The following is a 21,440-nucleotide window of genomic DNA, read 5'->3' on the forward strand; positions in this document are numbered from 1 at the left end:
GAGGCAGATGGTAAATATGAAAATCTCATTTCATTTATTTTACAGCACAAAGTGACACTGAAGCTTCTCATCAAACAAACTGTGAGGCAAAGACCAAAGTCCACAATGAGATAAGTCGTTATCAGATCACAACTGATGACATCCCTCCGTTTCCAGCCTGGAAATATGAAGTGACGTATGGAGGACCAAAACTGACCAATTAAAACAAAGAATAAACAGAATGGCCAAAATACATAGAAAAACAAATGGCTATGCATCAAGAAAACCTTTCATATTTAATTTTTATTATCAATGCACTTATTTCTCTGTTCATTTGACCATTTTGTTTATTTGTTTATTTCCTAATTGGCTGCTGCTGCTGATTGTCCATCAGTTCATTAGCAGCATTTGCTTCTGTGGCAATCAACAAAAACCACATACATCTGTTTCAATAGGAAGCTTCGACCACAAAATACCTCTCAGGATTTACTAAAATAAAAAATGAATCTGATATTCTGATGATCTCAAACTTTCACTTTAGGTCTGTGTCTTCAGCTGCCGGTTGGTCTCCGTCCCGCTGATTGTTCAAATCAGTCTGTGCATAATATAGCATCAAGTGGGAGAAATAACCTGTCAGCCCTGAACTGTAAAGTCCAGACCATGGTGTGCAAACTGAAACCCAGACTTCATGTCCCACAATCCTCAGCTCTTCAGGGAGGACTTCAGTTTCCTCCTGGCATCCTTATGTTTCTTGCGGTACTCCTGCAAAAACAGACAGGAAGTAGAAATATCTTTACTAAATCTTCCCCAATGAAGGAATTGATATTAGGTTCAGTCAATAACAATGTAGCTATATTATTTTTCAAAAATGTGAGAACCTAACATGTATGCAGATTTGTGAATGTGTGCAAACATTTCTAAATGTGTACTCTGTAAATTGAGCGGAAATGCATTTAAACTTCCAAGGGCCACAAATGAATAATTATTCTCTCGCTCGCTCTCTCTGCAGATGTGTGTGGAGATTTTTCTGTATGTTGAGGTTTTCTTTGCCCTGAGGCTCATGCTGTGTAATGCAGCAATTTAAAATGCTATCAGCCACAGTGACTTTATTGATACTACCACCAGATGGAGCCAAAGAAAATTAATTTTCAAATCATGCACACAATGGCTTTGAAAAACACATTAAAAACAAAGAAAAAAGTATTACTCATATACTGTATTTTAATACTGTTTGAGGTTTGGTTTAGTAACGAAGAGCACCCCACTACTCTTTGAAGCAATTTATCTTACAGTAGTCACTCAAACATATTTTAATAATGTATGAACATTTTCATTTGGTTGAATTCTTGACAAAGTAAACATGGCGAGACAACTGATGTGCACCTGTCTGAGTGTGCTCCTGCATTCCTCCCACTGCTCCCTCTGCTCCTCCAGCTGAGATGAACGAAAGAACAACCTGGGACCCTCTGATGGAGGAAAGAGAAGGTTTCAGATTACACACAAACTAAAATCACTGCCTCACGGTTGTAGTCGCAGTTGCAGTTTACATGCATGTTTGTCAAGATTCATACACACATATCTTCAACCCAGCAGCACAAACGAATTATACAATCACCACAGTTTCAAGGTGGGCACCCAAGATTAATGTCACCAGTTCAGTGTTCGAGCAAATGTGAAATATGGTCACAATGTCCCCTTCTGTTCCTGAGCTATAGCTTCAAATAATAGCCAGAAGTGTGGATATGATTAAATCAGAGTAATGAGTACTGAGGTCAGTGATGTGGCTCCATCCTACCTGTCAATCTGCTGTCTTCAGGGTAAAAGAAGAAGAAGAGATCGGTCTTTGAAGAAGTCTCCTCTCTGTGAACAGTAAAAAACATACAAACAAGTTCAGATCACACTGGTTTTGTACTGAAATGGATTTTTAGAATAATCTGCTCTGTGGCAATTACAGGTCAGTGGACTGATGATGCCACTATGAGCTCTGGGAAATTATGATAAACTTTTTTATTTTATTTTATGACATTTTATAGACAAAACAATTAATGAATTAATTGAGAAAATAATCAGCAAACTACTAACCAATAAAAACAGTCATTAGTTGCAGCCCTAGTAAAGACCCTTTGAGTTTAGATGTAAAACTAATTAGTGCATTTTACGTAAAATCTTGATTTTTCTCACTCTGTGGTTTTAGCAGTAGTGTTGCTTTGCTCCTCATCTTCCTCCTGCTCTTCCTCTTCCTCCTCTGAGCTGTCATGGAAACGTGGGTCTTGTTGCCATGACACCTTTGGAGCCTGGATGCTCTCCACCTTGTACTCTGCTGGCAGAGGACAACAATGAGATTACAAAAATTGGGGAAACCAATATTTACTCTGAGACAGTTTGAGATAAATATTTACGATTTAACATACCTGTCTCTTTACTTCCTGTTTCTGTGTCATCTCCAAAGAAGGAAAACTTAAATCCAGATGACTCCTCATTCTCTGCACTGGGATGAGTCGGGACGAGAGATGACAGCAGGGTCGGCTCTTCATCTTTCCCTCCTCCTTCCTCCTCCTCCTCCTCCTCCTCCACCTCCTCCTCCTCCTCTTGGTCCCAGTTTGTCTTCTCTTCTCCTCCAGTGACGTCATCTTTTGTCTGACCAAACACGGCCTTCAGGTCACCGGACACGTCGAAATAAATCTCTTTAGAAACCTCTGGAAGCTTCTGAGCCTCTTCCCTCTTTTTCCTTCTGGCTGACTTGCTGTGAAGACAACAGATCACATGACAGTTAGAGAACATTTTAATTGATTAAGTTCTTTTGTGGTTTTCTATTTGATGACTTTAAACTAATAAATTAATACAAGACGACCTCCAGCAATACATCATTATATTACTGTTTTGACATTTAGCCATCAGCCCTGTTAATATGTGGTGTGCCACAAGGCTCAATTCTGGGCCCCATCCTGTTTTCTAAATACAGCAGCTTTTAAAACCTTTTGACACTTAATTTTATTTATAATATATAATATATTTATTTATAATTTTTTAGAGATTTAATTTTAAATGGATTAAATTGACTTTACTGAAAGTCAGTTCAGTTACTTTTTTTTTTTTTTACAAATCCAAGAATAAACTCTTGATTTATATACTCAAAGACCACTGCACAGAGTAAGCACTGCACTCTCATCGGATTCATGATGCACAGTTGAAAAAAAACGATCTAACAGAATTACCAGAATTCATTCAAAAACAGAGAATCTTGCCTAATCCTCAACAGTTTCTGTGTTCATACCTCTCCTTGATTTCATCTGTTTTGGTCTCAAATGCAGCATGTTCTTCTCTGCTGGGGTCATAATGCAGCGCCGAGACATCTCTGCAAACATACACATTTAAATTTTTTTTTAAATTTAAGCTGTTGAAATACAAAGTTCCAGTTCAGAAGTGGCTGTGGTCCAGACTGTGCGTCTGCGTGGCTGACCTGAAGGTCTTGGCTTTGCTGGCAGTCTTGCTGCTGCAGGTTTGTTGGCTGCTGCCGAGGACGCTCTGCAAGATGGAGAGGTTCTTCTTCTTCTCCTCCTCCAGAGCCTCATCTTCGTCTGCCACGCTCCTCTTCCTCTCTGAATTACCAACAGTCAGGTTATTTACCAGCGAGAGATGCTGACAGGTTTCATTTCAGTGGAAGAAGTTATAAACATTCAGGAAAGAAAAAAAAAACAAAAAACAGCGTAGACTACAAAGAGCATCTCACACCAACAGGCAGTTGGTAGAAGAAGAAGAAGTAGAAGTGCAATGCCAGAGATATGTACTAATACAGGTTGTGTGAGTGAAGTGTACAAGCCTAAAATTTAAACTTTACAGCACAATTTCTTGAAACTGGATATCTTGATAATGACTAAATTAAACTGAAAATCTTCAAGCAGCATTAAAACATACTTAAACAGAATATAACATTCTCTTCCCAAGGACAGATCCAGATGTTTCCACTTCTACAGGATATGGTCCCATGTTATACCCCTGTAAATGTTAACAACCCTAGTATCTAGTGCCACATTCAGGATAATCTCCAAGGCTTCACAATTCATTTTCTCAACAAAAACTAAACAGAAAAATAAAGAAGGAAACAACATTTATTCTTCATCACAGTTTTGACCACATCCTCACCTGACTCTTCGCCTTTGTCCTCGTCCTCCTCCAGGAAACGAGAGTCCATTCGGAAACGCTCGTCTGTCCCGAAGCGAGACTGCAGCACCATCAACTGAACAACAAACAAACAAACAAACAAACAAACAAACAACGTAAGAGGAAGGTGTCCAGTCACAGTGTTACGATATTTCAGCCCTGTGTCCAGATTATCAGACGACACTGTGGATATAAAATCATAAATGAATCGAACCAGTGCAGCACTTTGAGAACTCGTTTACTCACCTTCTGACCCGCTCGACCTTCAAACTGAGGCCTGATGTCAAACCTCCCGCCATCCTCCTCTTCGTCGCCATTCTCCTCATCCTCACTGCCGCCAAACAGCTGAGGCCCCGACGGCTTCAGAAACAGACACACACACACAGTTAAACCACAGATGATTCATAAATAAGAGAAAACTATGTAGTTGCCATGATCAGTTAAAATTTTTCTGTGTTTTTATGATAAAAAATGTATTTCAGGTGAATAATGATAAAGAAAAACAGCATTTACATAAATCCACAGGTAGATTCTAGGTGATGTAATTATCCTCTGACCAGTTTCTCTCTTCACTCACCTTCTTCTCTTTTCTTGTCTTGTTCTCATTGGCTGATGCCTCATCACTTGTGGCTTCGTCCTCTGATTGGCTGTCCTGGAACAGGGTCTTCTTTGACATTGTGATCTCTGAGGTTGTCTGGCGCTTGTCTTCATCATCATCATCATCATCCTCCTCATCAGAGCCAAAGACAATGTGCTTCCCTGCTCCTGGTGTCGGGGCATCCTAATGCAGATTAATGATGTGTGTTAATGTTTCTCCAATCTGAAGAGGTGTAAATATGCAATTTATGTAAAGCTTGTTCTCTCACACACTCACACACACACACACACACACACACACACACACACACACACACACACACCAGGTTGGACAGAGCTCCCTGGATGAGCTTCTTGTGTTCTTCAGCCTGTTTGAGTCTCTGCTGGATGGCAGCTAGTCTCCTGACGTTGGCCTTCCTCTGCAGCTCCTCTTCCTCCTCAGCTCCTAAAGTCACCCTGGAAGGAGCCCGCTCTTCTTCTTCTTCCTCTTCCTCCTCCTCCTCCTCACTGTGAGGAGCAGGGGGCGTTGCCTTTTTCCCAACACCTTCAGCAGAGATGATCTCTTGCTCGTCCTCGTCTTCCTCAGAGGCGGAGCTGGAAGATGAAGGTGAAGCCTTTGCTGCAGCTTTGGCTGTAAGACTGGCCTTCATCCTCTCCTCCTCTTCCTCCACCTCATCATCATCACTGCTAGAGGAGGAACTAGTCTCAGCTTTATTTGGAACCAACTTCTTCTCCTCTTCTACGTCTTCCTCTCCTTCCCCTTCCTCTTCTTCCTCCTCTTCTTCCTCCTCCTCTTCCTCCTCGCTCTCTGACGTCGTCTCCTCTACGTGTTTCTGTTCGCTCAGAGTCCTGCTGGTTTTGCCGTCAGCTGTTTTGCGGTCGACTCGAGGAACTTCAGAGTCCAGCTTCTGTTTTTTGACAGTACCTCCTCTTCCTCCTCCTCCTCCTCCTCTTCCTCCTCCTCCTCCTCTTTGTGTCTCCTCTGGAAGTCGTTTGTTTCTGATCCCTCGCTCAATGTTTTTGTTCCCTGGAAGGCAGGCAGCGGTGCTGACGTGACTCCTTTTCTTTTCTTCTTTTTCTTCTTCTGTTCGTCATCGCTGCTGTCGTCCTCCATGATGGAGGCGAGGATATCCTCTGGCGTGGTGCCTTTCTTGGGCGCTGGCCGCTCCGCAGGGCTGGATATATGGTTAGTTTCTTGTTCGGGGCCGGCGCTGAGGATGCTGGGAGGTGTAGTTTCAGAGGTCTGCTGGGATTCTTCAGCTAGCCTTTGTAGATCAGCCAGGGAGATCTCCAGACAGGTGACATTAGAAAACATGGCTTCATAGTCAGAATCTGAACAGGAATCAGCTGATTCTAACTCCTCATCATCTTCATCTTCATCATCTTCATCACTATCTGATTCTGACAAAGCGGGTTTTACAACAGGGAGGGCTGCCATCCTCTTACTCTGCTTCTCCGAGCTGCTTCCTTGTTTCTGAGAACTCTGTTTAGCAGAATCCCCTCTCTGCTGTGCTGGTTTCCTGCAGGAGAGGTGATCTTCATCATCTGCTGAATCACCCTCCTCCTCCTCCTTCTCCTCCTCTTCTACTCCAGCTTTACTTTTCTTTTTCGTCTTTCTCTTCCTGTCTGTGTTGTTCCCTGAGAGGTGCTCTGCAGTGGGCAGAGTCTGTTTCTCCTGTGATGGAGGAGGAGGAGGAGGTTTCCTGGAGGCAAAGAGTTCATCTGTGTCAGCTGAGTCATAGTCATCCTCGTCTTCATCATCTGGCCCACCTGGAATCACAGAGAATATTTATTTAAAATGTTTGTTGAATCAGTCAGTATATATCGTTATCAGATTTATTTAAATCTCAAATATCCATATCGGTATTGGCTGCAGTTATGAAGCAGAAACACAAGGAAGCAGCTTCAGTTTACTTTGATATGAAATAGCCAACAATGCTCATCGTGTATTAATATTATAATTATTTTTAAAGGGTCAGATTATTCTGAGAGACAAAAGATCGGCTGCTACTCTGAATCTGTATGTGTGAAGAGGGCAAAAAATAAATGGAACTATTTTCACTGAACTAGTTTCTATTGAGGAAATACTGCGGATGAAAACGGTCTCCAGTGTGAGGGGGGAATCATCCACAGAAACAGGATCAGTGGGTTTAGAAACCAGTGAACAGCAGACGAGTTTCAGGAGTGAGGAAATTTGTCATTAACTCAGTGCTACAAAACTTTACGGCTCACTAAAAGAACATCCGTATGGAAATGTTAACATTAAGCCTCTTTAAGAGAAACACTGATGAGAAAATTCTGTTACCTTTCTGCTGGGAACGTCCCGGCTTCACCAAGTAGTCGAGTCCAACCACTTCCAGGTTATCCTCCTCCACTCCCTGACAAAGTGCACCATGGGAGGTGTCCTGAGCCGCCACCAGTCTGCGGATTTCCTCGTCTGAATCAACATCGCCGTCAGTCAACGGGGCCCACTTCCTCTGAGCCGGTCGGTGGCTGGTTGGTAGTTGAAATCCGTTGGTGAAGTGATGAGACTCAGTGTGACTGACAGAGGGAACGGTCTGTTCAAACCTGAGAGGGAACAACAAGGAGGAGACAGGCTGATGAGAGCAGAGTAACACATCGTGTTGTCAAGTCACTCAAATTTCAAGTCCTTTCATTTTTTTAAGACATAAAATATTCATAATTTGTTCTTCGCCACATTTAAAGCCATTTAAAACTTTAAATACCAACAGAGTAGATTGTGAATTAAGTTAACCTAATGTCATTTAGAAGTGAAGTGTATTTTTCCCCTAAATATGCAGATTACAGAACCTGTGACACTGGATTCAAAACATATTTGAGGATGTTAAATCAAAAACCAAAAGGAAATTGGTTCCTGCATCAAATCTTCTTAATCATGAGAATCATAAACATGACTTAAAGCAACCAGTAGAAACTCAGAATCCCAGAAATACGCAAGAAAATTAAACCCAGTAGCGTGTTTTTGGAATCCACAAGACCAGTGAGAATTTATAAGAACATCAAAAACCATTAGAAATTATTAATTAAATCAGGTCTCTCCTTTTTGAAACTTTTTGCACATTGGTTTTAGGCATAATTTCCATAATAGGAATAATCAATAGGAACTTTGGGGTTAGGATTAGTAAGAGTCAGTAAAAATATTCTAAAACCATTAAACTCCCAAAATATGGAATCATGGAAACCAGCACGGACTCCTGAAACTCTCTAAACTAAACTAGTACAAAGTTTTGGGAACTCCAGAAAATCCAGAAGGAAATCCAGAAGAACATTAAAAAAAAAAAAAATCTAAGAAACCAGTAAAAAAAAAAAATGTTAGAGATCAGTAAATAATTTTGAGAATCCCAGGAACCAGCAGACAATTCTAGATAGTACTGGGAACACTGGGAATCTCAGATGCCTTTCAGATTCCTGGAAAACAACATAAACGGAACATCACATCCTTACCTGGTTCTGCCCGCAGCATTATGGGAGTTGACCACATCTTTCCGACTCCTCTTGGGTCTTGGTGGCTCATACGGAGGGAACTCGCCCCGCCTCTTTTTGCTGATGTCATCATCCCCTCCCTGTACCTCCCAGGTGAGCTGGGTGACAGGTGTGGACTGGTCTGTGGCGTTTCGGTCCAGCTTGCGGATGTTGTGGCTGTATTTGGACGGGTCGTACTTCATGGTTCGAGCTTTGTTGCCTTTCTGACTCCTGAGCTGCATGACGGGGAGGACTCGTCCGAATTTACTGACAACCCAGTCCTGAAACCAGAGCACCCAAAGGACTGTCAGCACCCCCACCCTCACACATGATGCTGTGCGTCACATAAAGCTGAATAAACAATAAACATTGAAATTAATTATGGTGAATGATGTTCATGGCCCCTTTGTGCTGAACTGTCATGTGATTATATTATCTTTTGAATTATTCTTTTTGCACAACTTTTGGTGTTGTAGATGAGCTGACCTTGTGTCCTGGTACTTCGGTCCCCGGCACCGCAGCCTTCATGGTGAAGTTGTCCACGCCGGCTTTGCTCAGGGAGTCCAGCAGCTTCTGTCTGTTGTCCTCAGCTGCAGGCGGCTGGAGGCGCTGCTCCACCGCCGCCTGCCGCTCCTCAGCCAGTCTGAGACACAAACGCCACAAACTCACTACACATTAAGATCAGGAGGAATCCTCTATCACAGATCAGCAGAGTGTTTTTACTTGGTAAACTCTCTGCTGCTAGAATGTGCTTGTTAAGAGTGCAGGGCCATTTGACAGGGCGTCATCCTACAGAACTACACATCCATTATCAAAACAAAATTTATTCAAGAGTTTCACCTATAATCATTTTGTAAGTCAAGAGACAGATTTTAGCTGCCAAGAGTCTGCAGCTGATCTGATCCTACATGTGTGTCCTGTTTAATCTGTAAAATCAGAGATGGAAACCAACTGGAAACTATTTCGATAAACTACTAATTGTTTGAGAGCAGAATTTCAACCGTTCTCTAGTTACAGCTTCTCCAAATCTCTGTTTTATATCATTGTAAACTAGATGTCTTTGGGTTTTGGACATTTGGTTGGACAAATCAAAACATTTAAATATGTTACTTTGTATTCTGAGGAACTATGACAGACATTTTTAAAAACTCTGACACTTAGCACACAAAATCATTTATTGAATAATTGAGAAAATAAATGGCAGATTAGTTAATTATTAAAAGTTAAAAGTTAATTAATAAAAATAATCGTTAGCTACAGCCTTAATTAAAATTAAATTGACTGATTGTTAATTATATCAGCTTCTTCTTGCCTCGTGAGTCTGAAGACTTTCATGGTGAGGTGAACATGGCTTTACCTGTGTAAGAAACTCTCCTTGGCTGTTTCAATCTGCAGAGTTCCTCCTTTCCATTTGGATTTGTTGAGCACCGTCAGACCTGAAGAGGAAACACACTGATCTCACACTGATGATACAACACAAGCTCCGGTGAACAGCTAAGAGAGGAGCTGGTCTGAGGTTACATACCACTAATTCAAGTAAAAAACTACCAAAGGAAAGAAAATATTTCAGCTGTTTCCAACACAAATCATTATATTGAACAATTTTCCAGCATTTCTCATGGTTTAAGTAAAATAAGACTTGAGGGCACAAAGAGCAGCAGCTCAGTTGACTCACATTTCTTTAGGTCAGCATCTGAGATGTCGATGTTAATGTAGCTGAAGGTTTTGTAAGGAACACCTGGAGGAGAGCAGTCAAAACACATGCAGGTCAATTAGGATAATTACTTAAAATTAAAATGTGTAAATTGCTGTTCAGCAGGTGATGAGTTTTAAATCTTAGACTATATGAAACATTAAATATGGCATAAAAATTAACAGAAATAAATGACATTTGAATTTTTTTTATTTGATTCCTCACCCTCCTCGTCCCTCCTGGTCCGCAGCTCCACGTCCTGCACATCTCCAAACTTTCCGAATCGATCCTTCAGATCCTTCTGGGTGATTGAGTGGCTCAACCCACCGACGTACAGCCGCCGCATCGCTCCGTATCAACGACAACACCGTCACTGCACAGACAAAAAAACACAAAACACAAATGTCAGCCATGTTTACCTATACATCCTTCCATCCATAGACTATGGATGGAAGGAGACTTTGATGAACCATGAGGTTGTGAGTACTTGCACCTTAGCAGTGCCAGAAAGTTTTGATTAATCAATGAAAGGTTGATCAACTTCAAATCACAATTTTAATAATAACTGAACTGTCATTTCACTTAGTCTCAAATCTGAATACGGTCATGTTGGAGGCTATGGTTTGTGCTGCTGTTGAACTGTACTGCATTATACTGAGAGGTGCTATGCAAAAGTTTTAGATGTTTAGAATCTGATCCATCACACAACACCATCATGGAGGTTGTCTGATTGGTTCAGAACTGATTATACAGCAGAAAAACGAGCATACAGCCAAAAGAACGAGGAGTCCTGCAACAGTCAGTCTGGGATCACATGAGGAGACAGAAGACACTGAGACAGACTAGGCCCCAGAGGCTGTGGTAAATTCTCCAAGATGCTGGAACAAACTACCTGCCAAGTACTTTGAAAAACTGTGTGTAAGAAGAATCTGTGTTGTTCTGAAGGCAAAGGATAGTCAAACTAAATATTGATTTGATTTTGTTTTTTCTGTGAGCTGCACTTTAACGTTAATTGCTAAGTATAAAATAATATAAACTAATGGCAACATATTTGAGAGCATCCTCACTTCAGTCACTTTTTTAGTACTCCAGTATTTTCTAATTTTTTGTCCACCATATTTATGCCAATAAAGGTAAACTAAATATACCGAATATCTCTCACTATAATGTTATACAGTTCAATAATACAGTTCATAATGACAATAAAAGTCAATGAACACCTTTTTGAGCCAGTTTAAACTAAATTTAAACATTATATCCATGAAGAGAGCACTTACTGCAGACTGCATATTCAAACGATCATTGACACACTCCCTGCGCTATGAGCTCTCTGATTAAACTGGCTTATAGCTGAGCCGATAGAGTTATCACGATCAAACAAACCGTCAGAATTATATCAACAGAAAAACCAACAAATGTTTACCTCACATGTATGTAGCAGGTGTTACCGTTAACTCTGTCCGGCGCTGCAGTCCTGTTGACTTTCCCTTCCGTGCTTGTTTCCGCAGATCCGAAATGTTCCGTTGTGATTTATTACAATTAGATTTTGAAAACAGCCATTATAAAATCACAAATAAAGCCAAAAGTCGGTGCTGATGCGTTTAACACTAAAAATGTAACGACTTATGACGTTTACTCGATAAAGAAATAATTATTTTCCTTGATTAATTTAGCTCAAACCGTAGTCGTTAGATACGACTTTCTATGTAGAGGGGGCTTCCGCTATTTTCTATATTAGACAGCTTTTTATTTCGTGGCTATTGACAATATAAAAGCAATAATTTGTGGTTCTACAATAAATATTTATAAACATTTACATTATTTGTATCTAAAGGGGGGCGCACTGTCTGACCAGTCTTCAGAGAGGCAATTTTTCCCCCCCCTCCAATTCGTGAGAAGTGGTAGAGTCCGCAGGGCGCGATGCTCCAAACTGTTTTGGTTGTTAGGATAATTAACTGAAATCGTTCGGGTGAGTAAAAGTGTTTAATTGTTTAATAAAACAATTTTGTATATGTGGATACAGAATCTTAAAGTTACTTTTATTTAAATAAGTTGACATTATAGCGAAGACGAGTACGGTAAGTTACTATTAGACGGTTTTTAAACGGCTAACCCATCGTAAAGTAATCCTAGCTAGTTGGATTGTAATGTTGTGATTAAAACTGATGTAACCCAAGTCACTCTTTTTAGAGCTATTTATTTGATCGTTTAGACTATTAGAGAGCCTTTTCGTGGGTTGGACGTGCATTCATACTTTAATTCAATGGGAACTGGTCCTTTACGTGAGTTTACCATTGGGTCAAAACAGTCAAATCTCACTTAGCATCCTGCCACCTCCTGCATATAGTACATTAGTTTTACTCTTTTGTGACAGTTGTCTTACTGCCCTGTTCATGTTGTTTGCTTCGTAAGTTTTATGTTATGCAGTTTTTTTGCTGTCTTCCTCCCTCAATAAAAATTCCACGTTATTCTTTTATTGAATCAGTTGTTTTTTGTGCCAGGATGGAGAAGATGAGCGAGGAGAATAGAAAAGAGGTGGAAATGCTGGAGGCTCAGATCCATGGTCTCCAAGCTGAAGTTGTAGCTTTGAAGTGCCAACAGCAGGACAACCACATGGACATTTACTTCAAAGGACAAATGCAGGATGCCCTGTGAGTTTTTTTGTTCTCTTTCGGACTCTTTCTCACACTGATTGATTTTTTTTAACCTGTAGGAATTACCCGCATACAACCTTACACTTTAAAATGTAATTTTCCCCTTAAGCTTACTTAGACTTACTCTGGGAGGTGTAGTGGCATGTAAGTAACTAAACAATGGTAAACAGATGTGCTGCTCTGTTGTGATAGTGTGCCATTCATCTCCACAGGTCGTATATGTGTGGACAGAAACACGTAGGAGGGAAGGAGAAGCTGATGTCTAAGCTGAAGGAGGAGTTGGAGGAGCTGGAAGATGATCTGAAGCGGCAGACACAGATGAATGGCATCTATCTGAGCAGCTGCACCAGAAAGACTCTGCAAAGCAGTAAGAGAACATCACTGTCTGAATCCAAACCTTTCATTGTTTTCTGACATTTTATAGTTTAAATGATTTGTCAATGAATCAGGAAAATCACCAAATATCAATCAGAATAATTGTTAGTTGCAGCATTAATTCTTCAAATTTAGAGTATAACCATCAAGGTTGGATGTAAACAACTTTTAAACTTTTGTTTATATGCAAGAAAATACCACAGGGGCAAATTTCAGTTGGTCCCTTGGTATGTACTAATGTACTTAAACTGGTGTGATGTGTGTGTCTACTAGGTGACAGTAAGATGGTCCAGCAGGTCTGTGTATCAGGTCACTGCTCTGAACTGGTCTTCCAGGTGGAGTTCCAGCTCTCTGAGGCCAAGGTGAGTCTTGACAAGAGTTATTGTTCAAATAATCCGAAGAGACAGAAGAATTCGGGTTCAAACCATAGAGATACTCCCTCTGTCACCCCTCACCAAGGCACTATCCTGACAAGTGGAGTTGATTGATTGGAGTCTTTAGGCGCACTAAATTTATTAAAATATGTTTTAGCTATGATAAGAGTACGGATTGTAGTTTGGTGGGTGCTGGTGCTGTGTTGAGCCAGCAGAGAGAGACAGAGAGCCACGGTCAGTGGATCACTGACGGGGCACTGAGTGCACAGATTAGATTTTAGCTGCAGTCAGACACTAAAACCACTTGACAATAAAAAAAAAATCACTCTCAAGTGGAATCCAATTAGACATCACGCTAAACTGCGAAATAATGTCAGGTGAAGTCACTTTGGTGCTGCTGGCAACAATAACTTTTCAGGTTTAGATGTCATCTCTTCAGTATAAAAGAACAGCCTTTTAAATGTGTTTTTCTATTTAATGATCACTTCCACTAAGTGAAAGTTCAGATCATAGACAGTTATAAATATGACATTTTTTATATCACCTTTCATTGTTCATGCACAATAATTATTCTGTTGCTAGAATATTAAATGCCAAAACGTCAACCAGCATCAACAGTTATTCAGTCCATACCTTTGAGAAATGTAAACATGTTTTCTTCAAACCTCTTTTTGTTAAATGTTGTCTAAACACAAGCAGCTGTACATGATCTGTCTAAATAAAATACAGCTTCAAAATTCTGGTTTAAATCACTAACTATCTGATCAAAGAATAAGATTTCAATTTGGACTGTCACAGTTAAAGAAAATAATGGTTGACCCTTGACATCAGCCAACATTGTACATGTGAAGTCAGCAGTAATTGGGATTTTATTGTTGGGAGATTCTGCATTATTGTGATCTGTAAACCTCCCTCATGTCTTCTGGTTTTCATTCTAACTGGACCACCAGAACAGCTGGTTTTGTTGAGTGACTCGTTCTGCCTGGCTCATGAAGTACCATTAAAACTATATTTTTTCTTGTGAAGTTTTATCTTGTTTTGATAAAAACATTAATTATTTGGTTGTGTAATTTGGAAACAGAGACATTTTGTAAACACACACAGTCTTCTTGCCCTTTATTATACTTTGATTAATATTTACATTTTTTATTGCAACACAATGTGGGCTAGTACAACTTCCAATAATCTTAAAAATGTTTTGTTAGTGTTGTAACCCATTCGGGACCAATCACAGAAATGATTTATGGATCCCCAGATGTGGAGCTCCCATTTTTTAAAATAATGGACATGGATGTTTAAAGGAATGTGTCAACATTTTGGGGAAACATTCTTGTTATCTTTCCTCTTGAGAATGAGATGTTCAAAAGAAAATCAGATGTCTTTGTGTTACAGATGAAGCTGGAATCAGGGCACGATTAGCCTAGCTTAGCATAAGGACTGGAAGCAGGGGGAAACAGCTAGCTTGGCTCTGTTGAAAGTAAAAAAGAAACACCAACCAGCACCTTTAAAGAGGATAAACTAACATGTTGTATGAAACATGTAAAACCTACAATTTGTGGTTTTAGGGGCAGTTATGTACTGGACCTGTTTCTTGTTGAATAGTAATCAATGCAGTGACTGTGTGCAGCTTCTTGAAATCTTGTTGTTACTAAAGTTGCCATGTTTGGTACCATGGTGCCTGTATGAAGACCAAAACCAGAACGAGCGTTTTCACTGTTGTTATACAGTTCCAGCACTCAAATATTAGACTTATATTGTTCTTCTAATGAATACGCAGCCCTTGACTTCTTGTCTCTTCCTGCTAAATCTACAGTGTACTCTTCATTGCCTGAAAAACATTATTGTTCATCACAGCTCTGCTCCTCATCTAGTTGCAGACAAAGTTTACAGACGAAGCTGAGTTTTAATATTTGCTGTAAAGCAAAGTGAAGTTTTGTCAGTCTAAGGGAAAACATGAAGCAGAGGGAAACAGAGTTGAATGAAACTAATGCCGTAACTGTAAATAAACCTATAAGAGTAAAGTTAATCCAGTAAGAGGACATACACAGGTGGGAGCAGGCAGAGATGCCAAGAAAACAGCTGATGGCACAGACCTACAGTGTCTGTGAGATACATCAACAACAGAAATGAACAAACAATGCTCATAACTTTATGCAAACAACTTTTAAACCACTGTGCAAGGAAGTTTTATATCTGGTGATGGCAAAATATACTGTGTGTGTCATTTGTGTTGGAAATCATTGGATCTCCTGGTAAATAAACTAGCTACAGTGACTCAATGTGTTTTTGTTAAAAGAGTAATTGATAGTGTGTTTGTCCTGCAGGAGGGTCAGAGATCTGAGAGGACAATCAGTGATCTGAATGTGGTGATTGATGCCATTGACCTGCAGAACTTCAGCAGCTTCCTCTCTGGGTAAGAGCTAACACTGCATCACGTTAAGATGATTTGATTTTCTTCCAGCTGGAATTCCCTCTGTGAGTTGACACGTGTATCTGGAAAGAAGCTTTTCTTTAACAACAAACCTCTTCACGGTGATCAACCTCCACGTGATGGTGATCAGGAGTTTTCTTTGGATAAGAATATAACATGTTCTAATCAACATTAATCAATCAAAGGAATAGCATAAGGCACTGTTTCTATTTGCTGGAATTAAAGTTCCCAGGTAACCTTTGACCTCTGAGTAGGACATCACATCAAACAGGAAATGCATTGTCAGTCGAATGGGTTTCAGTTGTGAATGAGTGACCTGTGGTGGAACCCCACACCTTTGGGATGAAGGAACTAGTATGTGTGATGTCTTGTCCCCCACAGTGGAAGACAAAACTGTTTATAGTTGATCTGAACGGCCACACTTGTTCATCGCAGACACCACAATCGTTTAAATAACGAGATGACGACACATTCAAACAGACATTCATGCCGTTGCACTTGAATTTACAAGTTGTGTCCTGAATGAAAAAAGAGAGCTTGAGAGAGAAGGTCAAACCCCTCTTATTCTCTCACCTCCTCTCCCTGGCCAATCACCCTCATCAGTTTGTAACTTATTTACTCAGTCATGCTCAGTCCAACGCTACATATTTAATACCGAATATTATTCCTGTCAGGATGAAGCGGTCTGTTTAGTTTAACTCAAGTGTTTAAAGTAGAAGAAGAAGATGTCAAACTACAAACGCCTCTCATCCAGCTGAACCTCCTCACTCAAACCTTGACTCGTTCTCGCTCTGTTTGCTTTTCACTCACAAACAACAAGCCTCTCTCACGTCAGATAGTTTGACCTGTCAAACACAGGTGTGACTCGTTACAATCATGATGGCTGCATACCATTTCGGTGTGCTAGCTTACTGGCATGCCTACCTGTAAATGGAGCGCAGCCATTAATATTAGTTACACCTGTTCTTTTCCTGCTATGATTGTTCATAAAAAAAATATATTAAAAAATACGTGAGCTGCATCTGGTCTTGAGGTTTACTCTGTGATGTCTGGAGCTTTAGTCACTGTTTCTTTCCTACCAGATGCTTTTTACACTGCAGGAAAAATGTTAATAATTATCAAAGCCAGTGGGTTACAGATGATCTTTCAGCACAGAATCTCTGTTTCACCTTTAATCTGAATTTTTAAACAGGTGTAATGTAACTGGACCTTTTGTGCCCTCTGTCTACAGTCAGGAGGACTCTGCTTGTGACACATATCAGTTCCAGTCGGGTAAACAGCAGAGCTCTCACTTTCTATGAGACATTTAAATCACCATCTGATTCTGGAAAAATTGTATTAGTATTAAGTATATTAATTATAAGTATTAATTCTAAAATGTCAAAATTCAGTGTATAAGCACTGCTTGTTTGTCAGTGCACAGTGGAGGAAATGAGGGCTTTGTACTGAACGGATAATCATGACACCAAACCATCTAGAACTAAGCCTGACGGATACTGGAGTTTAGAAATTGATATTTTAGTGTTTAAAAATTTCAGTAACAACATTTTAGCTGATATGAATTTTTTAACGGAAACACATTAACACAAACATTTTAGATCCCTTAAAATTGATTTTCAAAGAATAGTGACCAAGATGTGTAGTGACAGATATGCAGAACGTTTTACGATGTAGAGCTGAACGTGTCAGCGCCCTCTGGTGGACAAACTATGTCACTAAGACACCTGACCTCAAGCATATCTTTGATATTTCTGTATTCTGTATTTGATAAATCTGTGATGAGATAAACTCACACAAATATATATGCTCTACTTCTATTATCATTTATTAACACAAAATAAGTTTACAGACGGGTAAAGTGAGTTAGCACGTGGAGGTTTGTTCATCTTCCGCTGCCCTGGAGGAGCATTTAGCATTACACACAGTACACTTGTTCTTGTCATGTTTCATTTGTTGTTTTACACACTCACACACGTTTTTTTACAGTGATAATGGGGTCTTACGGTTCAGCATTTCACATGCTGTGGGTGCGATTGGAACTGTTAAACAAAGAATAGCAAAGAACTTTTGAACTTTGTTCAATTTGCTCAGTAATATTTAAGGTTTTGGAGAAATACTCGTGAGGGGCTTTGAAACTGAAACTACGCTCAATGTTATTTTTTGTATTTGTCTTTAACATTGGAGGTGCTCTTTTGTAGTGTCTTAAAAAAGTGACCTAAGCACCATTTTGAAAAATTCTATACGAATTCTATATGGTTCTATATGAACCACAAAATATTTATGGTCACCTGCAACTGCCGCCTGTGTCAACTATGGTTATTGTCAATATACAACATATATATATTTGGAGTTTGTCACCATGCAACAAAACAGTTTGCCTTGAATCTGTGGTGAACTCCAGTCTCACTCCTGCTGGGCAGTGTTGCCCTGGGCATCAGCAGCACCTGCTTTGTTCCTGACTCCTATACGGTCCAAGTGATGCACCTTCCCAGTTGTGGTACATAGATGTGTGTGTTGTATGTGTTGTGTTTATGTGCTCAGGTGCATTTTCTGTCCTTATAAACACAATCTGCCAGAAAGTGTCTGCTCTACCAGTGGATCAGAACCACAGAGCAGAAGTCTGATTTGCTCTATATCTGAGGCCAAACCACATCTGGATTGTATGGTCCAGTCTGCAGAATCTGGCAAGAAACAGATGGAAAAATACTGGAGATAATGATTCTGACACACTGCTGCCTCTCTCTCTCTCTCTCTCTCTGCCTCTCTCTCTCTCTCTCTCTGCCTCTCTCTCTCTCTCTCTCTGCCTCTCTCTCTCTCTCTCTCTGCCTCTCTCTCTCTCTCTCTCTCTGTGCATGTGTTTGTTATTGTGTGTGTGAGAGAGAGAGAGAGAGAGGGAGCGTTAGAGTTTTACAGTCCAGATCTGACTGATAATCTTTGTTAAATGAAGCTGGTTGGAATTGTTAAAGATAAACACTGACTATCAGATTTTTATTTGTTTATTTTTCTTCAGCAGATACATCTGTCCTCCTGTCTCCTTGAAGTGGTTTTTTAACTTACACAGGCTGTGTAGTGAAACCCGCCTGTCAGTTCAGCTTCAGTCCTCCGTCAGTGTCAGTCAGGGCCACAGTGCTGTGTTGTGGGCAACCATGTAAGACGGCTGATAATAGACCAGAAACCTTAAGAGATGTTTGTTAATATGTTAGCCGTTGCGAGGTATAGTTTCTTGTGCATGTTTTCGCACAAGATCTTTACACGCTAAAGGAAATCGTGTTTACGTGTTCTCTTCAGTGTAATGTATCTCTTTTATTCAACTCTTTATCAGCAGAACAGTTTTCAGATCAAACTCTTCTAGCCCAACAGTGAGCAGGTGACTCTGACTTGGAAGCTCTGTTGACGCGTTGCATTTTGGGATGGACTCGAGGCAGACTGGATGATCTCAAACCATCCCAAAACACAGCGCTGCTCTTTTCATGTGGGGATTCAGGCCAATTGATCCATGAACCATTTTGACTGCGAGCCTGCAGTTGATGAAGCACTGATCCCGGCTGTCGGGGTCCTGCAGTACAGTTTGTGTTTCCTGGTCCAAGCCAGGCTGATAGTGTGAAGCCAAACTGTGCTGAGGTCAGAACAGCAGCTAGAGATATCAGTCAGCTCTGCCGTTTACTTTCAAGACAGCAGGCAACACTTGCAGAGTAAACAAGCATATATCTTGGACAGTGTAATTAAACTAGTGTTGATGTTTAGTCATGAATGTGTCAATGAATCTGTGATTTTGTTTGTGGGTAGTGCTGCAACATCCAATTATTTGAAGGGCACAAAGTCATTAAAATCAAAGGAATTATCTTTGAGGGAACATAAAGGAGATCAGTGCATTTTATGGTGATCTACCCATTGTATTAATAACGGTTGATAATGACACAGGAATCATCTTCTGGGTACCATGAACATTCAAAGCAAATATCATAGTAATTTCATATCAGAAGGTGTTAAGATATCTTGCTCTTGTTGGTCTTGTTGGATATCGATCAGGATTGTCTGTTTTTATTAGAAATTTACTGTTCGAAAGTGGGAAAATATTAAATATTTGATCTGTGACAAGACAATCATGATACCAAATCTAAGCCAATGATTAGCCTGGTGCTCAGTGAGACAGTGGAGCAAATTCTTCAACATAACTTAGGTCTGGGCTGCACAGGCTGTGTTTGAGTTTGTTTGACCAAATAGTTCTCATATGTTCCAATGACAGGCATCAATGTCTCAATTTAGTGTTGAGCTCTTTTTTTTTTTTTTTCTTTTGTTACCACCCAAAATGTGTCTGTAGCACAGAGTATCCAGCACAGTTTAATTATCCTAGTCAAAGAGTCGTTTGTTTAATTTGATCTTTTTTTCCACTGTTTGCTGTAAACAAATTTTACTGCTACTTTGGGATGATTAACTAAAAGCCTTTAGTATTTTCCAAGCCCACATGTTATTAGAATCTACAAGATAAGGCTTTTACATTTAATGTCAATATAGTCTGATTGGTTCTACACTGATGATATAATCAATCTGCATCATTCAGAACCGGTGGGACCAAATCAGTTTAATACAGCAATACCAAACCAGGGATCAGTCTCTCTCTCTCTCTCTCTCTCTCTCTCTCTATCTATCTCTCTCTCTCTTTCTCTCTCTTTCTCTCTCTTTCTCTTTCTCTCTGTGTGTCTTTTTGGTCAGGCTCCATTATATGGGAGGGTGCTGCCATGTTTCCATCAGCTCTGTGTGGAATAACAGTTGTCTGGAAACTTTACCCGACTGCCGTCTAGCCCCGGGCCCCCATGGAAAACTCTGGAAAGCCTTTAGCAGAATGTCCCAGGTTCATTTAGACAGAGTGAACCAAAACAAAGTTTTTTTTTTTTTTGTTGCTGGTGTCATTGTAATAAATAGCATGCTGTATATCAGGAAGCATCTTTTTCAGTTTTTGGGGTGGTAGTTCAGGATTTACTCTGCTTGTTTTTTGTATGAATAGTAAGAGCATTTGGAGATACAACGAGGTCATGCTATTTGGACATATTGTATTAATTATAACACCTTTTTAAAAGGACCTTTTATTCTTTTGTTAATTTAGGTCACCCTAAAGTCAATTCATTATAACATACTTGAGCCTGCTGTTTGTCCACATTGTTGGAATAGTGAGACATAGACAGACTGCAGTGAAGATCGACTGCCTCTGTTGATTTTTTATATAAAAAATAGCACATTGGCTCAATTAGCATAGTTGAATAATAGCATCTTACTTGTTTAAAGTTTTCATGTTGTTGAGTGAAAATCAAATTCTTCATCACAAACCCTTTTCCTGGTTTTCTTTAGTTTGCCATTTCAGCATTCAAAGTTTAATCCAGATGGATTGTCCAGAAACTTTGCACACACGTAGATTTGTGGTTCCAAGACGATTTATCCTCATGACTTTGATAATCCCCTGACCTTTTACTGTAGTGCCACCACCGGGATGAAATTTTAATTTGTCAAAAACACCTTGGTTTATGACCAAATAGCTGCAGTATAAATGACGTGCCCATCACCCTCAGCTGCTTCTTTGTTGTAATTTTAAATGACAGCATGCTAACATACTAAACTATGTATCTGGCTGGCAGCAAATACCTGGTTGTCATGTGACTATGGATACACATACCGGCTAAACATCAGCATGTTAACAT

At 40.0% G+C, this 21,440-nt stretch overlaps 2 protein-coding genes across 2 annotated transcripts in view; one reads left to right on the forward strand and one right to left on the reverse strand.

Moving 5' to 3' along the window:
* Positions 1 to 17: 17 nt before the first annotated feature.
* nol8 (nucleolar protein 8) lies at positions 18 to 11,301 on the reverse strand. Its single transcript, XM_056403407.1, is given in 19 exon segments — positions 18 to 741; positions 1,363 to 1,445; positions 1,775 to 1,839; positions 2,161 to 2,299; positions 2,391 to 2,722; positions 3,254 to 3,334; positions 3,440 to 3,578; positions 4,123 to 4,216; positions 4,387 to 4,500; positions 4,718 to 4,921; positions 5,061 to 5,666; positions 5,669 to 6,507; positions 7,043 to 7,305; positions 8,203 to 8,501; positions 8,707 to 8,863; positions 9,578 to 9,656; positions 9,896 to 9,958; positions 10,139 to 10,286; positions 11,191 to 11,301. Coding segments are annotated over 18 exon segments (3,738 nt in total). The 5' UTR covers positions 10,260 to 10,286; positions 11,191 to 11,301; the 3' UTR covers positions 18 to 681.
* A 1,105-nt stretch (positions 11,302 to 12,406) lies between these two features.
* Positions 12,407 to 21,440, forward strand: part of cenpp (centromere protein P) — a 90,567-nt gene continuing 81,533 nt past the window's right edge. The window contains exons 1-4 of the mRNA XM_056402383.1: positions 12,407 to 12,564; positions 12,780 to 12,934; positions 13,216 to 13,304; positions 15,641 to 15,729. Of these exons, the coding sequence (XP_056258358.1) occupies positions 12,416 to 12,564; positions 12,780 to 12,934; positions 13,216 to 13,304; positions 15,641 to 15,729 (482 nt within the window). The 5' untranslated portion in view covers positions 12,407 to 12,415. The remainder of the gene's footprint in view (positions 12,565 to 12,779; positions 12,935 to 13,215; positions 13,305 to 15,640; positions 15,730 to 21,440) is intronic.

Source organism: Seriola aureovittata, chromosome 2 (assembly GCF_021018895.1).
Source record: "Seriola aureovittata isolate HTS-2021-v1 ecotype China chromosome 2, ASM2101889v1, whole genome shotgun sequence".
In the NCBI taxonomy this organism is placed as follows: Eukaryota; Metazoa; Chordata; class Actinopteri; order Carangiformes; family Carangidae; genus Seriola; species Seriola aureovittata.